This window comes from Sorex fumeus, unplaced genomic scaffold (assembly GCF_029834395.1).
Source record: "Sorex fumeus unplaced genomic scaffold, SorFum_2.1 ptg000073l, whole genome shotgun sequence".
Lineage (NCBI taxonomy): Eukaryota > Metazoa > Chordata > Mammalia > Eulipotyphla > Soricidae > Sorex > Sorex fumeus.
Window position 1 is genome coordinate 3,238,301 of NW_026606130.1, and position 18,001 is coordinate 3,256,301.

General features: G+C 39.8%; 1 protein-coding gene across 1 annotated transcript in view; it reads right to left on the reverse strand.

Annotated features, from left to right (window-relative positions):
• The window catches only part of CHIC1 (cysteine rich hydrophobic domain 1), a 63,734-nt gene that overhangs the window by 36,254 nt on the left and 9,479 nt on the right, over positions 1-18,001 (reverse strand). Inside the window, exon 2 of the mRNA XM_056130037.1 lies at positions 12,524-12,578. Coding sequence (XP_055986012.1) covers positions 12,524-12,578 — 55 coding nt within the window. The remainder of the gene's footprint in view (positions 1-12,523; positions 12,579-18,001) is intronic.

Consider the following 18,001-nt stretch of genomic DNA (forward strand, 5'->3'; position numbering starts at 1 on the left):
TTTCATGTTTATAGAACTTATTCTGATGTTTGCAAATGATATTCTGAAAGTATCAAGGATAAAATAATAAAAACAAAATTTATGGTAAGATACCAAACAGTTTTCTTATTGCCAAAGCAGTTTTATTTATAGTTTAAAGTGACTGACTAAAAGCTGAGTATGACTACAAGCATAACAATAAAACCTAAATACTATATTTATAAATATTATAACTACTATAGAAGATGTATTTGTCAATATTCCCAGATTATTTCTAAAAAGTAAAGTCTCAGGCTGGAGAGCTAGCTAGTAGAGCAGTAGTAGAGCAGCTAAGGCACTTGCCTTGCATGCAGCCAAACAGTATCACCGTCTAGCCACTCAGCACTGCCAGGAGAGATTCCTGGGCATAGAGCCAGGAGTAAGTCCTGAACACAGTCAGGTGTACCACCCTCACCTCACAAAATAAACAAAAGAAAAACTCTCAAGACATTTTTCCTTGGTAAAGGAAAAAATTTGGAACAAAGCAACTTTAAATTGCTATTAAAAATAAAATAAAATTTGGTATTGTTTGTAGGGAAAGCTCTATGAACTAGAGACAGTGAGGAGTAATTAAATTAAAATATTAATAGCACAGAATGGATTTATGACTGCTATAAAATTCGAAAGTTGAAAGGTACTTAACTAAAGAAATAGAGTATTTTAAACAATTGTTCATTAAATTGTGCTTCTTTGTAACCAATGTTAAAGCCAGTTCAAATATAAGAGCACAACAGTCAGAGTTATAGCAAAGCTTTTGTCTGAAGATTATACCGATAAGGAAAATAGACTCCTGCCCACGTTGCAATCAAGATAACTTCAAACAGGTTAACTAACGCTGTCAAGGAGTAGCTGAACCTCGGAGGCATGGCGTAAACAAGGAATGCATTTGGGATGTCCGTGAGATGGTCACAGTATCACTTTGTAACTTTGTTAATCTGGGAATGTGCTCCATATATGCTTATGGCCTTGAGGTGGTCCAAACACTGCTTTGCAAAATTGCATGCTTGGGATTTTCTGCTTCTGTACTCTCCTGTCGGCTGCCTGCAAATGCTCTCTCTCCCATCAGATAATCTATAAAATGGAGCTCTCGCCTTTGTTCAGGGCCCAACGTTTGGAGCAGGAGTTCTGCTGGGTCCACGCATTTTCCCACTTCTCAGAGCACGGTGGTTGTTTTTTTTTTCTTTTTTCTGGATCTTGGTTAGATTTACAAAGTAATACAATCAATTAAAGAATATACTAAGATACTTTGTTTTTAGTGAAATCACAGTTCAGGGTCACAAAAATGATTCACTTTCATTTAGAAAGCTGTCAGACTGTAAAATATACGGGAAAAAAATCTTCCAGCACCTGACTATGCAAACAAAATTATGAAATTGATAAGAAAACAAGCAGCTGTAAAGTAAAACCCTTATCAGCATGTTTAGTATCAGAAATATAAAGTTTTACAACTCTTACAAATGATATGAGGAATCGATTTGTTATACTTTTGCCCTTTAAAACACAGCGTATAATCAATACGGCTAAACTGTATAGTAATGGCAGATGTTAAGCAATATCATGATTAAAACATTAATTATGTTGACAATTTGAAAATTGATTATTACACCCCAAAAAGCTAATTGCTTAATCCATAAGTTTGATTTTCTTAGCAATATATTTGTTAATCAACAACTAATTTGAAAAAGTGAAAAACTGTAAGGCCTAAATTGTATTTGCATGAGAGCAGTAAATTTATTTACTCTCCATTTATATTGTCAGCAATATGACATGAAGGGCTGGAGCAATAGCACAGCGGGTAGGGCGTTCGCCTTACAAGCGGCCAACATGGCCGACCCGAGTTCAATTCCTCCCCCCTCTCGGAGAGCCCGGCAAGCTACCGAGAGTATTCGATATGCCAGACACAGTAACAACAAAGTCTCCAATGGAGACGTTACTGGGCCTGCTCGAGCAAATCGACGATCAACGGGAGGGCCTTTACCTTTAATGACATGAAGATAATCACTCAATAGAAAGAATTCCAATTAAATTATAAAATTTCTGGGTTAAAAGTGAAAATAGAATCAGAAAAGCATAGTTTGTGATTGAAAATATAAAACACTATAGAGTGAAGCTAGCACATTAGAAAATAAATCATGTTATGAATTCTAACTTGATTAACTAAGAAAAATGATATGCAAATTCATTTAATTTGTATAGATTTTAGATTCCATTCTATAAAATGAGAATAATCTAGCTTGGAATGTGTGGTAAAGCTGCGGAATATTAATATTAATTATAACCTGATTAAATCCTTCCCTTTCAGGTGATATGTCATGCAAGTCTTCTTTTCTTTTTCCATATCTAGTCAGAAGTATAATTCAGTGCCTTCATTTTTCAAAGAATTCCTGTCAGAAGATTATTTCTAAAATATTTCCAAGGTCATATCTCTGACTAGGTTTGGAGAAAGAAAAGAAGTCTTGCATGAAGTCTCACCTAAAAGGAAAGGGTTTGATCAAGTAATTATTAATACTCAGCAGCTTTGCCTGCCACACACTCTAAACAAAGGAAAACTTTACTACAGGTGTTTCTTTTTTGCTTTTGGGGTCACACCTGGCAGTGCTCAGGGGTTACTCCTGATAGTATGCATGGGATGGAACCCGGGTCTGCCACATGCAAGGCAAATGCCCTACCTGCTGTACTATAGCTCCAACCCCAACTTTACTACAGTTTAAATGCAAATTCAGTGCTGTACATCCTCAATTCATTGGATAAAATATATAGACATACATATATCTGTAGGGTGGAGCAATAGCACTGCAGTTACGGCATTTGCCTTGCACATGGCCGATCTGGGTTCTATTCCTCCGCCCCTCTCGGAGAGCCCGAAAAGCTACCAAGACTATCTAGCCTGCATGGCAGAGCTTGGCAAGCTACCTGTGATGTATTTGATATGCCAAAAACAGTAACAAGTCTCACAATTTGTTTTGAGACATTACTGGTGCCCACTCAAGCAAATCGATGAACAACGGGAGGACAGTGCTACAGTGCAGTGCTACATATATCTGTACTAACAAAGTACTATACATTGCTCTAATGAACAAAGTACTATACATTGCTCTCTTAAGATTTCTCTCTCAATGATATTCAATTAACTTTTCCTTCTGTTTGACCCAACAGTCAAACAGAAGTTAAAATTAGGAAAAAAATATATTTATATATTTACCTCTAATTTGGGCTGGAGCAATAGCATGGCGGGTAGAGTGTTTACCTTGCATGCGGCCGACCCAGGTTCGATTCCTCCACCCCTCTTGGAGAGACTGGCAAGCTACCAAGAGTATCCCGCCCGCACGGCCAAGCCTGGCAAGCTACCCATGATGTATTTAATATGCCAAAACCAGTAACAACAAGTCTCACTATTTTTTTTGTGAGAAGTTACTGGTGCCAGGGGCTGGAGCGATAGCACAGTGGGTAGGGCGTTTGCCTTGCACATGGCCGACCCGGGTTCAATTCCCAGCATCCCACATAGTCCCCTGAGCACCGCCAGGAGTGATTCCTGAGTGCAGAGCCAGGAGTAACCCCTGTGGAACGCCGGGTGTGACCCAAAAAGAAAAAAAAAAGAGAAGTTACTGGTGCCCGCTTGAGCAAATCCATGAACAACTGGAGGACAGTGCTACAGTGTTACCCCTAATTTATTACATTACAAAACATTAAAACATTTTTGGTTTTGGATCACACATGGGTTACTCATAGCTCTGGGGTTACTCATAACATGCGTTACTCATAGCTCAGGGGTTACTCATAGCTCTGCACTCAGCAATCACAACTGACAGGCTCAAAGGACCATATGGGATGCCGGTAATTGAACAGGGTTGGCTGTGTGCAAGGTATGCACCCTACTCTCTGTGCTATGCTCCAGTCCCAACACTAAACTATTTTTAAAACAGCCTTTTTTGGGGGGTAGAGCCACACTTGGCAGTGCTCAGGGTTCACTCCTGGCTCTGTGATGAGGGATCACTCCTAGTGGGTTCAGGGGACCAAACGAGATACCAAGGATAGAACTTGGGTCAGCTGTGTGCAAGACAAGCACCTTATCTACTACCCTATCCGTCTGGCCTCTAAAACAGTAAATTTTTTATAAGTGCATATGAAGCATAAAATTATTAAATGCCAATTTATAACTTTATTTGCCACTTATTAGCTAATATAAATTTATTTGTTAATGTTTGTTATTTATCTTAATAAGTTTATTTTATTTCAATGATAGTCTCATTCTCCTAACCCTGAAAGAGCCCCCAATATGCCATCGGGCTACACTAACACGTGACAGGGACAAATGGAGACGTTACTGGTGTCCGCTAGAGCACATTGACGAACAATGGGGTGATAGTGATAGTGATATTATTTCAAATAAATTTACTTGCAAAATTTGTTAGGTTTACTGAATAAATTTATTCATTTTCTAAATTTAATTTTTAATTTAAAAATCTCAGCTATCATTTAAATTAATCTAATTATACTTTAAATTATTTTTATTAATTTTATTCGGTCACAGTCACGGTCACGGTCCTCCCGTTGTTCATCGATTTGCTCAAGCAGGCCCAGTAACGTCTCCTTCATGAGACTTGTTGTTACTGTGTTTGGCATATCGATTACGTCACGGGTAGCTTGCCAGGCTCTGCCGTGCGGGCGAGATACTCTCGGTAGCTTGCCGGGCTCTCTGAGAGGGGCAGAGGAATTGAACTCGGGTCGACCATGTTGGCCGCTTGTAAGGCAAATGCCCTTAATAAATGTATTTGCTAAAATTAAAATTTTTAACTTAGAAAAATAAACATCTTAACTAAGAATTTCTACTTAAAATTATGTCAGCATGGGAGAAAAAGTAAGAGGAAAAATTAAAAGTAATGTTAATTAGGAACTGTAGAAATGAAAGCTTACTTCCACTAGGTATGAATAAGTGTTAGAAAGTCTTGGGGAGACTAAGAGTAAAAAATAAAAAGAAACAGGAAAAGACTTGATTACTTTGTTGTTAAAAACATTATGAGTGAAATAAACTATGCTATATATCATATGTATATATTTGTTATATAAAATTAGTCATCACTGTCACTGTCCTCCCATTCATCGATTTGCTCGAGCGGGCCCAGTAACATCTTCATTGGAGACTTTGTTGTTACCGTGTTTGGCATATTGAATACATCACGGGTAGCTTGCCAGGCTCTGCCGTACGGGCGAGATACTCTCGGTAGCTTGCCGGGCTCTCCGAGAGGGGTGTGAAGGAATCGAACTAGGGTTGGCCATGTTGGCTGCGTGCAAGGCAAACGCCCTACCACTGTGCTATCGCTCCAGCCCTAAAATTAGTCATAACATGTCTTTTATTACCTTCTTTTAAAAATGAATTATCAAAAACTGTCCTAAAATGTGTTAGTACTTACTAGTTTTAGCACAATAATAGTCTGTTTGTACTCTTACTGTGGACAAATTAAAAATGATAATATTCAAGTTACTAAAACTGAGAATTAAAACTTTTTCCACGTTTATAAATTTGCACTTGTGAAAATTATTCATGTAAATTAGGATATAAAAACTAAAAAAATTCACTCAATTATTCTATTTTGGATAACAACAAGTCTCACAATGGAGATGTTACTGGGCCCACTCAAGCAAATCGATGAACAACGGGAGGACCATGATGATTCTATTTTGGAAAATTGTTCTGTGATTTACAATACTGTTAGTGGTGGTTTCTCATGCACGTAATTCCAACACCATACCATCACCAGTGTACCCACCTTCCTTCCCCAATGACCAATTAAAAAACTTCTGAAGTCAAGATATGTTAAGGGGCCAGAGAGACAGTAGATTGGGTAGAGTGCCTGCCTTCATGCAGCCATCAAGGTTCAATCCCTGGCACTCATTTATGGTCCTCAAACCCTGCCAGAAGTGATCCCTGACTACAGAGCCAGGAGTGAGCCTTAACTGCTGCAGGGGTTAGCACCTAAACCATAAAAAGATAAATATATTAACAAACTCTTACTATAATTTCACAAAATAACTAATTGAATTCTGTACTGTCTTTTGAATTTTTTTACTTGAAAACTTAAAACCATAAAACAGAGATAAGAACATAGGGAATGAGGCTAATTTAACTCCAGATTTTAAATAGAATGAAAGAAATGTCTAGTTAATGGTGGAATTAAAGTTAGTAATATTTGACTCATTTTACTGTCATATAATTATTTCTAGTAATGAAGTTTAGATGGAATACTTTCTAGGCAAAGAGCAGGTTGGAAAAAAACACACTGAACTCCTTTCGACTTTCTTAGATAGAAGAAAGAAAAGTGCATCAAAAGAGTGTGGGAGGGGATGGGGTCAAGATGGCAGAGTATGGAAGCTCTCAATGCTCTGAACAATTGATGGGACTACAAAATTTCTGTGTGAATAATTGTGTGTGCCCCTTGGATGTTCTGTCCCAGGGAGAGTGTCACTAAATGAAACTGGCCAGTCGCTGGGGGAGGAGCAGCAGCCCACAGTGGGACTTGTGAGGATAGTGGTCGCGCAGCTGCTAGCAGGCGGAGCTACTGCAGCTCTTGGTGCCATAGGCAGCAGCATAGTTTTATGGGGGGCGGGGGGGCTCAATAGGGCTCTTTGGGTCAAACCCAGCACCACTATGGAGTGTGGGTTCTGGGGTTTAGGAGGCATCTCAGGTTCCCACTATAGGGACCCGGTGATTTGCCACTGGTGGGGCAGCCCCACTGGCATATCTTCCCTGGACAAGCTGGTGCCACCTGCAGCATATTATGGAGGAAAACCTCCCTGTGTGCCAACTGTCTGGAGACCCAGGATGGGGACATGTGACCCCTGGTCAGGCTATGCTGGACTGGTGGCTGCAACCCACAGAGTGCCCAGGCCACAAATAGCAGCAGTGCTGCACCAGTCCTGCTCCCTGACAAGGCCACTGCTGTCACTGCTCCTGGAGGCCAGGGGGCACAGCGTCATCAATAGGTCAATCTGGACATGGGTGGAGAGCAAAGGCATCAGCAACCTGATGGTCCCTCAGCCTTCCTTGACACCCCCAAATCGCCACTATGGCTCTAGCTGGACTCCAACAAGTCAGGACCAAGTTTTCCAAGAAATTAAGCTGCCAAAAATTAGGTTGAGAAGGGAGCACCAAATAAAGGGTTTTGGGAGGATCCTCCCAGGATGGGAGAAGCATGCTGAAAGTAGACTATAGACCAGACATGATTGCCACCCATTACCTCTTTTGCAAACCACAACACCCAATAGGAGAGAGAGAACAAAAGAGAATGCCCTGCCACAGAGACGGGGGGGGGGGGGGGATGGGGGGGATGAGGGGTGGGAGGGATACTGGGATTAGTGGTGGTGGGAAATGGGCACTGGTGGAGGGATGGGTATTTGATCATTGTATAATTGAAACCCAAGCACAAAAATTTGTAAGTCTACAACTGTACCTCATGGTGTCTTACTAATAAAAATTTTAAAAAAACCCAAATTGTTACTAGAAAATTTGTTACTTCTTCAATATATTTCTGAATATATTTATATTCTACAGAAAGGTTTTTAAGTTCTATGTAAAATATACAAAATATTTCCGACTCTGTTCTTCAGTTAAATAATACCAATAAAATAAAACTTATTGGTAAATATAAAAAAATTAGGTAGGTAGGAGCCAAAACCACAAACAACCTCCAGCTCTGCCATACAAGTTGGAAAGGCTACCTGCCCCTACTTCCCTATACACCTCGAAGCACTGGCAGTCACCCCCATGAACCAATTCTAGCTCCACCATACTAAGCTCTTCTACTGGACTTGCTTCAGAGATCTATGAATAAATCTCAAAAGAGATCAAAAGCTGCAGTTAATCTTGAGACCCACACAAGGTTAAACAGATTGGGGTAGGTTGGAGGGGGGCGGGTTAGCCTGGTGCCCACCCAATCAGAGCCCCTGGAAGCCGCTTGTTCCCACAATCCAATATCACCATCACACCCCCTGCCTGACTTCACCGTCTAGAGATGAATCTCACCAAGATATCAATCTGCTGAAAATTCGGGTATGTGGGTTTTGTAATTGAAATCTCCAGACTTTCTCAGGGTAGGGATGGGCTACCTCACCCCACCTCCCTGTACTTTCAGAAGCCCAGGTAATCACATCCACACCCCAAAGCCACCACCCAGTGAAAAAAAACTATTCTAGCTGTCCCTTCCTGATAAAAATACTGAATGTCACAAACAAACACAATGACCTTAATACACAAAAGAGAGAGAAAGAAGAAAGTACGTTCCATAGAGGCAGGAAGGGGTATGCATGGTAGGGCTGGGGTGGCAGGGAAATTGGAGACATGGGTGGTGGGAAATGTACACTGGTGAAAAGATGGGGGTCGGAACACTGTATGACTGAAACCCTTCAATAATAGCTTCATGGTGGTCTATCTCATGGTGATTCAGTTAAAAAAAAGAGTGGGGGAAAAGGGTCAAAATATCTTCTAAGAAGATATAAGATGGTAAACACAAAACCCAGCAGAACTGACTAGTCTTCAATTGTAGGGAACATAACTTTATAAAACATTTGTTATATTGGATCACTGTCACTGTCACTGTCCTTCCGTTGTTCATTGATTTGCTCAAGCAGGCCCAGTAACGTATCCATTGTGACAATTGTTACTGTGTTTGGCTTATCGAATATGTCACGGGTAGCTTGCCAGGCTTCACTGTGTGGGCGAGATACTCTCGGCAGCTTGCCGGGCTCTCCGAGAGGGGTGGAGGAATTGAACTCAGGTTGGCCATATTGTCCGCTTGCAAGGCAAACACCTTACCTGCTGTGCTATCGCTCCAGCCCATATTGGATCATAATAGTGAATAATTTCAAGGCTTACGGTTCCTAAAACTGTACACTACTGTCCCCATAATATTATTTTCATTGTTTCAATATGAAGACCGAAGCTTTTTACTTCTTTTCTAAAGTTCTATGATTCTTTCATTTTGTAATGACCAAAATCATTGTGTACATACCTATTTAATAAATCTCATCATGTCAGGAAAGATTATCTATAGTGTAATGAGGAAAACAATTTTGTTGCTCTTACTATAAAATAAACTGTTAATATTTTATTTTATTTATATCAAATATAAATTTTCCATTAAAAGTATTAACATATAAAGCACAAAAATACTGAGACACAGCTTGTCAAAATACTTTTTAGGTTTTCAGAATTCACTCTGTATAATTTTGCTTTGTTTTGGAACTTATTTGGAATTCAATTATGCTAGAAAATTGAATTTGTAAAAAGGTATGTGCATTTTTATATTTTAGATAATTTATTAATTTTAAATTATTTTAAAACAAAGCATACTCTGATTTTAAAACAAAGTCCATTTTATCATCTCATTTTTGTTTTGCAATAATTTATTGTGTAAAAAGATCATTGCATAAACAAGTACAGAAAAACAGAGCAACAAAACAGTTCTGCCTATTACCTAGCATTTTAAAATTCTGACATGTTTTTTTAATACTTAGTAGGCTACGTCTGTATTAATTGGTGAATTATTCAGAATAATCAAGACTAAAAGGTAGAGCACATTCAGATGTGTAAGGCCAAAATTGTAAACTGTAAACTGGAAGGTTCTTTGTCTTCTAAAATGTCAATTGGTCACATATTTTCTAATGTTAATTCAGTCACAGCCCCCCTCTATCATTTCTTATCATATGGAATAATCTCAGGAGAGGAAGAAGGACAGCAACCAATAGAACAAATTTTTGGTGGAACCAGAGAACAGTTACTCAGAAAAATGTAAATGCATCAAAAGACTGAAACTGGTGAGTAAAGAAAATTGGAAATAAAGTCATGGTGAAATTGGAATATATTAACGAACAGTCAAGAACAACCAGAAACTAACTTAAGATACTAGAAAATATCTTTTTGGGGGAGGAGAGGGAGAGGTTTGGGCCACACCCGGTGGTGCTCAGGGCTGACTCCTGGATTTGCACTCAGGGATCACTCCTGGCTAGGCTCAAGAGACCATATGGGGTGGCAAGGGATTGAACCCAGGTCAAACTGTGCAAAGCAAACACCCTACCTACTATATTATCGTTCTAGCCCCCAATGCTAGTAAATATCTGATCACACACTAGAAGCTTTATACATGCTCTCCCATTCAGTCTTTGCAATAAGAATTAAAGTATCATCAGCAACTCTAATTTTCATATGAGAATTGAGGATCAAGGTTACAAAGGCAGTAATATAACTTGGAATTTAACCAAACTGAACTTCAGTCTTTGTTTAACTACTCCATACTGTTTTCAGCTATCTCCCATTATTCAAGTAGAAAACAAAGTATAAAATACCTTCCAGAGTTAAATTTCTTTAGTTAAATTATATAGAATTTCTTATGATCTCAGCAATAACTCTTGAAAAAACAAATAGATCTTCCTCCACCTCTAAATGAGACTGTGGAGAAGTTTGGGAATAGATCAAAGTAAGGAGATTAGCAGATAGAAAATGAATCAAGACATTATCTACTTATGACAAAATGTGAACTATGACAAATATTGATATGACTTGACACATAAACTAAGATTTGCATTTGCAGAAATATTTTATCTCATTTTCAAGGAGTTTAAAATGACGAAAAATTTAATTAAGGTTTGAAAAGTTAATATAGTCACATGGTTTAAAAACCAGAACAATACTAAAAGATATTCAGAAAATAGTCTCATCCTTAACCTTGCTTTCCATCTTTCCTTCTCCTCTTAAAGCAAAAAGTTTTTGTTTGCTTCATGCATATCATTACCGAATTTATCTAATTGCTAACTTGCTTATTTCTCCCTTTTCTTGCACATACTATACAGGTACACTGCTTTTCTCACTAACATAAGAAGAATCAATAAAAGATAACATAATTATACAGAAAATAGAATAAATTTGATAATATTACTAAAATCTATAATGACAAATCCTGGGCTGGAGCGATAGCACAGCAGATAGGGCATTTGCCTTGAACGCAGCCAACATGGCCTACCCGAATTCGATTCTTCCGCCCCTCTTGGAGAGCCCAGCAAGCTACCGAGAGTATCTCGCCCGCACAGCAAAGTCTGGCAAGCTCCCTGTGACATATTTGATATTGTCAAACACAGTAACAACAAAGTCTCACAATGAAGACGTTACTGGGCCCGCTTGAGAAAATCGACTAACAATGGGAGGACAGTGACAGTGACAGCATTATCCTAGTACCAAAATTAAATATAATGAGGTTAATTTACAGGATTCAAAAAACAAATAGTGAAATTATTTTAGCCCCAAACCTTCATTTCAACTGCTCAGAAATTTAGTATTTTGTAGTATTTTGCTTTTATTTTTATTCTTCTACATTTCCTTGAGTAACAACAATGTAGATGCCTTTTTTGCCTTGGTCAAAGCCTTCCCATCTAGGTTTAGAAAGTGATTTACCAAACAGTTTTAAATCCTAGGAAGTATTTGAAGATTAAGTTTCCATGAGAGAAGATACTATAGAATGTTAGAGAATCAGGAAACAGAAAGTAATAATTTACTGCAGAGTCAAATTTTAGAAATTCAAGTTAACTAAAAGACAAAAAATATCTAACTAAAATTTTTGATTCTTTTAATGTAAAATAAATCATACCACCTGGACACTCTAAAAACAATAGAGAGATACAAAGTTAAACAATAATAAGTTTGCTAACTTTAAATAATTGGAAATTACTGACCTAACTGGCAAAAATTATTGCTATTTGTGCTGAGAAAAAAGGCAAAACTCAAGAATTGATCAGTAAGTAAGTAACACTTGGCATTAAAGGACAATGAACAAAACACCTATTTATAAGCCAGTAGTCATAGAAACCGATCACTTTTTGTGATCTTCAAAAACATAGTCCTTCAGTAGAAATATGGGCCAGGAGGATGGTTCCACTCTTGGAAGCTTGCCACAAGTAGAGTGGGGAGTCAGAATTGACAAGGGACCACTATGACAATGATAACTGGAAATGATCTCTCTGGACAGTTAAGTGCTGAGAGTAGGTAAAGTTCAGTACCTGTATTGCAAATCATAATGCCCAGAAGGGAGAGAGGGAGAGGGGAAAAGAAGGAGAGAGGGGAAGTGAGAGGCAGGGAGAGAGAGGGAGAGGGAGAATGAGAGAAGGGGGAAGAATGAGAGAGAAAGAGAGAGAGAGAGAGAGAGAGAGAGAGAGAGAAAAGAAAAATTCCAAAATTCCTGCCATAGAGGCAGGCTGGGGGAAGGGAAATGTATACAGGTGAAGGGATGGGTGTTGGAACATTGTATGACTGAAACCCAATCATGAACAACTTTGTAACTATGTATCACATCTAATGGTGAGACAATTTAAGATGTTTTTAAAAAATAAAAAATAGAGTACTTAAAACATTCTGGCCTCTTATTATTAGACTTCAAGTCAGAACATTTGACAAAACACTGAGAAAAAGAGCTATAAAACAGTGCATTTAGAATTGAAAAGTTCAAAGCAAACTCTCACTTACCTTCCCTGTTAGAACTGAGGGAAATTCAGTATCAAACTTGTTGCTCAAGCCAAACCTTAAAAACAAAGACAGAACAAAATATATTCTATCCAGTATATTTAAATCTTTCCATCTTTAAAATAAGTTACAAAGTCATGCATTATCTTATACTAAGTTAAAAGCAAGTTCTAAAAATAATTTTACATTTATATAGATCTTTGACTATCAACTTAAATTAAAAGCACTAAAATTTAAGGAGTAAATATTAAAGTGGGATTCTACCTAGTGCCACAAAAGGGAATAAAAAAAGTGAAGACCTGATAGAGAAATAGAAATAGAACTTTTTTTTTAATTTTTTTTTTATTAGTGAAACACCATGAGGTACAGTTGTAGATTTACAATTTTTGTGCTTGGGTTTCAATTATACAATGATCAGATACCCATCCCTCCACCAGTGCCCATTTTCCACCACCATGGATAATATCCCCCCCATCCCCATCCCCCCATCCCCCCTGCCTCTGTGGCAGGGCAATTCCCTGTGTTCTCTCTCTCCTTTTGGGTGTTGTGGTCTGCAAAAGAGGCATTGATGGCAAACATGTTCAGTCCACAGTCTACTTTCGACATGCATCTCCCCTCCTGGGAGGATCCTCCAAACACCCTTTATTTGGTGCTCCCTTCTCTATCTGAGCTGCCCTTTCCTCTAGAATGCCTGGCTGGCCACTAAGCTATGGAGTAATCCTCCTGGTGCTGATCTCAGCTAAGAAATAGAACTTTTGACTGAAATATTTGTTAAATATTTTACTTGATAACTGTTAGAATCAGCTGATGGAGAATATGTGGAATTATGCAATTCTTCCTATTTTGCATATATATGAAAATTTTCCTAATCAAAAGAAATATAGTCCTTAGAATTAAGAGTCTGATAACTTAATTATTACTTAAGAGAAAGTGTTATAAATGACTTTTATGCATATGCTCAACCAATTCTGCAAAAACAGATTCCAGCTTCTAAAGACAACTTTCTTCATTGAAACCAGTACTAAGAAGTCAAAATTAAACTTGTAAGTCTTCATTAACCTGCTTTTAAAAAATTTCAGAAGGAATAAGGAAGATCGCTTGCAGCACATAAAATGTTATCATGTTATAGTGACTGCAGTATTATGTTAGTGAGTAAAGGGTTATAAATAAAAAGGAAAAGACTAACACTGTTCAAGGCAGAAGATAATATTTCAAAATGTTATAATTCTGCAAGAGTATTGTCATCAAGGAAGGAAGAATTTGGAATTTTTAAATAATTTAAATAAGGCAGAGAGACAGTTCAGCAGATAAGGCACTTGCCTTTCATGTGATTAAGCAAGATTCGATCCCTGGCATCACACATGGTCCTCCTAACCCTTCCAGGAATGATCTCTGAGGAGAGTCATGAGCTAAGTCCTGAGCACAGCGAAGTATGGCCCAATCTCCACTCTACCCATCCAGCCCCACCAATGTAATTAAACTAAGAAGAAAAGAATCAAAATCCAAACGACGATACCTAAGTCTTTTTCTGTATTGAAAAAAGAAACTATGGCTTATTTATTTTGTTATCTCCTATGAAGCATACTCTAATTTAGTAGATGTTTTAATGTTTGTTGAATAGTAAGTTATTCTATCATTTAACTCATAATTTATATAACTTTTTTTGGTCTGGGGGCCACAGCAAAGAGGTGTTGGGCCTATTCCTGGCTCTGATCTTGGGGGGGCTTGTAGTATGATCTCAGATCACCTAAAAACATGTTAGGACCCAACATTCTATTAAATCTCAATGTGAAAATATCATGTAATTTTTTATCATTTATGTCAATAGCCCCTTTTCAATGACACAAACCTGTCTTAAACACAGACCACAGATGATCAGCAAAGAATAAATCTGTGTATATATGTACATTTAATATATATATATTTATTTATTTGCTTTTTGGGTCACACCTGGAGATGCTCTGGGGTTACTCCTGGCTTTGCACTCAGGAATTAATCCTGGAGGAGCTTGGGAGACCATATGCATATGGGATGATGGGAATTGAACCTGAATCGGTTGCGTGCAAGGCAAACGCCCTACCCGCTGTGCTCTCTCTCCAGCCCCCATTTAAAGTATATCTTCAAAAAAACTTTATATTATAAAATAGTTGAGAAAATTAATTAGGAATTATGAAAAGTTGTATTTAAAAATATTTCAGGGGGGAGAGCAACAGTACAGTGAATAGGGTTCTTGCCTTACACGCAGGCTGACCTGGCTCGATCCCCAGCATCCCATTTGGTGCCCTGAACACAGCAAGGAATGATTTCTGGGTGTAGAGTCAGGAGTAACCCCTGAGCATCTCCAGGTATGGCCCCAAACAAAAATGGTTAAAAAATACTTCAGGGATAAGGTGATAAAATGTTATGTATGGAAACCCTATCAGCAACAGTACTGAAAATCACAGTGCAAAAACTTATAAAATAAAAAAGCACCTCTCTGGGCTGGAATGATGATAACACAGCAGGTAGGGCGTTTGCCTTACATGCGGCTGACCGGGTTCGACTTCCAGCATCATATGGTCCCCCCCAAGCACCGCCAGGAGTAATTCCTGAGTTCAAAGCCAGGAGTAACCGCTGTGTATCACCGGGTGTGACCCAAAAAGAAAAAAAGCACCTCTCAGAGAAGCAGACTGGTGGGTGGGAGGGAAATGGGGGTAAGGGGACTTTGGTAGAGAAGTGGACATCGGTGAAGCGAACAGTAGTGAGTCATTGTACACCTGACACCCAGTCATGAATAAGTTTGTAATTTCATGGTGACTAAATAAAAATACCTTACAGCTAGAGAAATACTGGGTTTAAGGAGTTTGCCTTGCACACAGCTGATACAGATTGATTCCTGGCACCACACATGATCCCTGAGTACCTTCAGGAGTGATCCCTAGGCACAGAGGGAGGAGTAAGCCCTGAGCATAGCTGGGGTTGGCCCCAAAACAATAAAGTAAAAAGGCTTTGTTTTTCTTCAGATGTCAGTACAATGCATAATGAGAAAATAATATTCTTAAAAAATACTCTACTATACATAGACCTGTGGGGAGCCAGAACTATAGTAGAGCCATGTAAGGGCATTTGTCTTGCATGTTACCAATCCCCAATACCCTATAAGTCCCCTAAGTCCCACTAGGTGTGATCCCCATGTGCAGAGACAGGAATAAGCCCTAAGAACAGCCATGTATGGCCACAAAGCAAAACAAAACAACCCAGATATAGGCCTGGAATTATAAGCAAGCTTAAAAATAAGGTGGCATATTTTGTGGAACATTTTTTTGGGGAATTTGGGGCCATATCTGGGGGTGGTTAAAGGGCTACTCCTGGCTTTGTGCTCAGAGACCATATGTAGTGCTGGGGATTGAACTAGAACCCATCACATTCAAGGCAAGTGATATCTCTCCTGTGTTATCACTCAGGCCCTTAGGGCAATTAAATATATCTACAATTATGTACTAGCTTAACAATAGTATATCAAACATTTAATAGAGCAAGAAATACTTAATCTAAACAAAATTTTACTAGTATTTATCACTAGACAAAAAGATGTAATATGCAATTAATTATTCCAAAGAGTAAACTCTTATTGTTAGAGTAAAATCCTTATTGTGGGGGGTATGGTGCCGCCAGCAGGTCAATCTGTACCTGTGAGGCGAGTGCATCAGCAGCCTCATGGCGCCTTCAGACTTCCAGATACCCCAAAATTGCTGCTGTGCCTTTGGCCAGACCCCAAAAACTGGGGGCAAAGTTTACCAAGAAAGTAAACGGCCAAAAGTTAGGTATGTGGGAAACACACCCACAAACCACCTCCGGCTCAGCTATATAATTGGAGGCAAGGCCTCTTTGGTTCCTGATTGAACTGCTTAATGGACATGATCCCAGAGACTCAGAAACGAATCTCAGAACCCAGTGGCTTTAGGTAAAAATGCGTCTGGTCTCTGCAGTAGGCTACCGGTGCTGGGCCAACCCAGGTGGGAATAGGTTTCGTGCCTTGGCCTATTCCCCCTGGCGGCCCAGTGGCCGCCATCCGTCTAAGGCCACTGGATAGTCACATTTGGGCCCCCAGTGATGAGACACAAAGGGCCTCACGGGATGAGGGTGGAGCCGGGCTTGTCCTCCCCACCCCAACGAGACCCCAAGTCATAGTCCACGAATGGCCTCTCTGGCTCCTGATCAAGCTGCTTAACAGCCATGATCCCAGAGACTCAGAAAGAAATCTCAAAACCCAGTGGCGTTTGGCAGAAATGCATCTGGACTCCACAGTACGTTACTGTTGCTGGGCCACCCCAGGGAGGAAAGGGTGTTGTCCCTCCACCTGCTCCCTCTTGGCGACTTGGTGGCTGTCATCCTCTAGAGGCCATTGGACACTCAGGCTTGGGCCCGCAGTGACAAAACTTGTTGGGTCTCACGGGATGGGGGGGAGGTGGAGCCGGGCCTGTCCTCCCCACCCTAACGAGACCCCAAGTCATCGCCCACAAACGGCCTCTCTGGCTCCTCATCAAGCTGCTCAACGGCCTTGATCCCAGAGACTCAGAAACAAATCTCGAAACCCAGCGGCTTTTGTCAGAAATGTGTCCGGACCCCGCAGTAGGTTACTGTCACCGGGCCACCCCAGGGGGGAATGGGTGCTGTCCCTCTGCCTGCTCCCTCTTGGTGACATGGTGGCTGTCATCCTCCAGAGGCCATTGGACAGTCAGGCTTGGGCCCGCAGTAACGAAACTTGTTGGGTCTCACGGGATGGGGGGGGGGGAGGTGGAGCCAGGCCTGTCTTCCCCACCCCAATGAGACCCCAAGTCATCGCCCCCGAATGGCCTCTTTGGCTCCTCATCAAGCTGCTCAACGGCCATGATCCCAGAGACTCAGGAGCAGATCTCTAAACCCAGTGGCTTTTGGCAGAAATCCCTCCAGATTTAAGTGTTAAAATTTCAGAATTTCAAAACCACATGGCCCTACTGCAGCCACACGACATCATATGTTAGTCATAACCAGCAATAGAACACAAATTGTCTATTGTTGCCTTTTCAGCAGATCTAAGTGTTGGGGTAAAATCTTAAATAATGGTGGGTCTGGTGTCGAAGTAGTGAATGTGATCAAAGTAGAGAGAGAGTAATGTGGAGATCATCTGCCCCACAGGCAGGGGGAGGGTGTGGGATAGGGGTATACTGGGATTTTTGGTGGTGGAGAATGGGCACTGGTGAAGGTACGGGTGTTTCATTGTATGACTGAGACTTAGACCCAAAAGCTTTGTAACTGCTCTCACGGTGATTCAATAAATAAAATTATAAAAAATGGAAAAAGAAAAAAAAAGTAAGGTGGAGTTCATGCACAATTCAATCAGCTAATCAGTGGCTGAATAAATAGCAGTACTCCTACAAAAAAAAAATCCTTATTGTGCAAAAGTGTATAAAAAGAAAGACTGAAAAAGGTTTCATTTTCAGAAAGTAAAAAGGTAAAGGC